General features: G+C 64.6%; 1 protein-coding gene across 3 annotated transcripts in view; it reads left to right on the top strand.

Annotated features, from left to right (window-relative positions):
* The first annotated feature begins 312 nt into the window (after positions 1 to 312).
* The window catches only part of ZYX (zyxin), a 10,207-nt gene continuing 7,457 nt past the window's right edge, over positions 313 to 3,062 (top strand). The window contains exons 1-5 of one of the 3 annotated variants that reach the window (XM_032245161.1): positions 316 to 586; positions 737 to 956; positions 1,423 to 1,622; positions 1,772 to 1,864; positions 1,980 to 2,507. In XM_032245161.1, coding sequence (XP_032101052.1) covers positions 422 to 586; positions 737 to 956; positions 1,423 to 1,622; positions 1,772 to 1,864; positions 1,980 to 2,507 — 1,206 coding nt within the window. In that variant the 5' untranslated portion in view covers positions 316 to 421. Of the gene's footprint in view, positions 587 to 733; positions 957 to 1,422; positions 1,623 to 1,771; positions 1,865 to 1,979; positions 2,508 to 3,062 lie in introns of all 3 variants that reach the window. The other 2 variants (XM_032245160.1, XM_032245162.1) reach the window with 2 other exon arrangements.

The following is a 3,062-nucleotide window of genomic DNA, read 5'->3' as shown; positions in this document are numbered from 1 at the left end:
ACCCCAGGCTAACTCAGAGGTGGCCGGGTAGCGGGTGGTGGCGGGAGGGACCAGGTAACGGCAGGCCCGAGAGGAGGTCGCTGGGCCCGGCCAGAGGCGCACAGGGGCTGCGTGGCTACCTCAGGGGCACCCGCCCCACCTCCGCCGCTGAGCCCGGAGGGGGACCGTGAGTCAGATCTCGGGCGCCCGCGGGTCGGGCGGGGAGGGTGGGCAGGTCAGGAAATGACATCAGAGGCCTGTGCTCGGGGAGCTGGGGTCCGAGCTGGGCCGGGGTGGCGAGGGCGGCGGTGAGTGGGGTTGCGGGGCCGGACTTCGGCAGAGCCTCCGGCCTGGGGCAGGATCCGGGCCCCTTCCTGGGGGTGTTTCCTGCCTGGTCCGCCCTTCCCCGCTCTCCCCGCCCCCTCTCCGGGCCGCTCCTTGTATGGTCTGGGCGCCGCTCTCTCCCCGCCCCCTCCCTCCTCCCTCCCTCCTCCTTCCGTGGGTCCTTCCCCGCCCGGCTCGAGGCTGCTCCGGACCGGGACGCAGAGTCCGCGGACCCGGCGCCGAGGCGGCCACCCGAGACGCGGCGCGCACGCTCCGGCCCGCGGTGAGGCGCGGGGAGAGGCCGGGCGGCCCCACGGGGAGTGGGCTGCGGGGCGCCGGGAGGGGCGCGTGGGGGTCGCCGAGGGCAGCTCGGACCGCCGGGGGCTCCTGAGCCGGGCTCGGCGCTGCGTAACCCGGCGACCCACCCCAGCAGCCCGGCCTGGCCATGGCGGCCCCCCGCCCGTCTCCCGCGATCTCCGTTTCGGTCTCGGCTCCGGCTTTTTACGCCCCGCAGAAGAAGTTCGGCCCTGTGGTGGCCCCAAAGCCCAAAGTAAATCCCTTCCGGCCTGGGGACAGCGAACCTCCCCCGGCGCCTGGGGCCCAGCGCGCACAGATGGGCCGGGTCGGTGAGATCCCCCCGCCGCCCCCGGAAGGTATGCAGTGGGGCTTGGGTTACCGGACCTTGGCCGGCGCCGGGGTGGGGGGCAGTGGTTTCGGGAATTTGGGGATGTCTGGAAAGGTTGTTGCCGAGGGGGCTGGGCGCAGCCACCCTGTCCCGAGCAGATGTTCTTACCTCATCGTGGAGCTCGTGGCTGGGAGCCAGGGCTCCTGGGACCGTTCCAAGTCCCCCGCCTGGGGGTGGGAGGCGGGAATGTGGGCCACGAATCTTCCCCTCCGGGTCCGTTTTCCGAAGTGTAACGGGAGCTGCACCACTCCGCGGCCGTGCCCCTGGCCTTTCCTGACCCGGTGCTCTCAGGGTGCCCTGCGCCCCTCCTTTGCTTTCCCACACGCTCCGGGACCCCCGAGAGTTCTTGGGTCAGGGGTTAGAGCGGTAAACCGAGGGGAGCTTGGGTGAGGGTAGACGGACCCTGGCCAACGTTTCTCCTCTTCCTACCCCAGACTTTCCCCTACCCCCACCTCCCCTCGCTGGGGATGGCGACGATGCAGAGGGTGCTCTGGGAGGTGCCTTCCCGCCGCCCCCTCCCCCGATTGAGGAATCGTTTCCCCCTGCGCCTCTGGAGGAGGAGATCTTCCCTTCCCCGCCCCCTCCGCTGGAGGAGGACGGAGGGCCTGAAGCCCCCATACCGCTCCCACCACAGGTATGGAGACCTGGGAAGGGCGGCTGCACCAGGACACCCCCAAGGAGAGGAGAAGAAGGTCCTTTCTTCTTACCTCCTCTGCACCTCTGCCCTGTTGGGGGAGGGGGGATGGAGACATGGAATAGGTGCTCTGACCTCTGACCCTCTAGCCCAGGGAGAAGGTGAGCAGTATTGACCTGGAGATCGACTCTCTGTCTTCACTGCTGGATGACATGACCAAAAATGATCCTTTCAAAGCCCGGGTAAGGGAACAGAGAGTAGGATAATCAGGATCCAGGGCCAGAGAGACTGGGGATAGAGCTATGGAGGATGGTGTTCGCCTGACTGCGTCTCTCTTCCCTCTCCCTCCCCTTGCAGGTGTCATCTGGATATGTGCCCCCACCAGTGGCTACTCCATTCATTTCCAAGTCCAGTACTAAGCCTGCAGCCGGGGGCACAGCACCCTTGCCTCCTTGGAAAGCCCCTTCCAGCTCCCAGCCTCTGCCCCAGGCTCCCACTTCGAGCCAGACACAGTTCCCTGTTCAACCCCAGCCCCAGCCCCAGCCCCAGGCTAAGCCTCAGGTCCAACTCCATGTCCAGCCCCAGCCCCAGCCTGTGTCTTTGGCTAACACCCAGCCCCGAGGTCCCCCAGCCCCATCTCCGGCACCAGCCCCTAAGTTTTCTCCAGTGACTCCTAAGTTTACTCCTGTGGCTTCCAAGTTTAGTCCTGGAGCCCCAGGTGGACCTGGGTCGCAGCCGAATCAAAAATCGGGGCACCCCGAAGCTATTTCCACTGGCACAGGCACCCCTCAACCTCCCAGCTTCACCTATGCTCAGCAGAGGGAGAAGCCCCGAGTGCAGGAGAAGCAGCACCCTGTGCCCCCACCCGCTCAGAACCAAAACCAGGTGAGAGACGCTGGTACGACAAGGCTGGGACCTGGGCACTGGGGTGGGACTGAGTCAGGAGCCAGAGCATCAGGACGAAGGTGACTGGAGAGTCAGAGTGGACATCGGGGTGGTGGGATAGGAATTCTTATCCTGTGGGGTTAGCCTGGTGAAACAATGATAAGAAAATGCTCTTCTGAAGAAGAGGCCTGGCTGGGTGTGGGGCTGCGTGGGGCCTGACTGGGAGGGCGCAGAGAGCACAGGCTGTGAATTAGGAGGAGGAGGATCTGGTGGATCTTTCCTTGTGACTTTGTCCCTGAATGTTAAAGGGAGGGATAAGATCACCAGTCCTACCTTGGTTTTTCCCATTCTTTTTTTTTTTTTTTTTTTTGGGACGGAGTTTCGCTCTTGTTACCCAGGCTGGAGTGCAATGGCACGATCTCGGCTCACCGCAACCTCCGCCTCCTGGGTTCAGGCAATTCTCCTGCCTCAGCCTCCTCAGTAGCTGGAATTACAGGCACACGCCACCATGCCCAGCTAATTTTTTGTATTTTTAGTAGAGACGGGGTTTCACCG

The sequence above is a fragment of the Sapajus apella genome, unplaced genomic scaffold, assembly GCF_009761245.1.
Source record: "Sapajus apella isolate SASKATOON/1434 unplaced genomic scaffold, GSC_monkey_1.0 scaffold56, whole genome shotgun sequence".
Lineage (NCBI taxonomy): Eukaryota > Metazoa > Chordata > Mammalia > Primates > Cebidae > Sapajus > Sapajus apella.
This window is presented reverse-complemented; position numbering and strand designations above follow the sequence as displayed.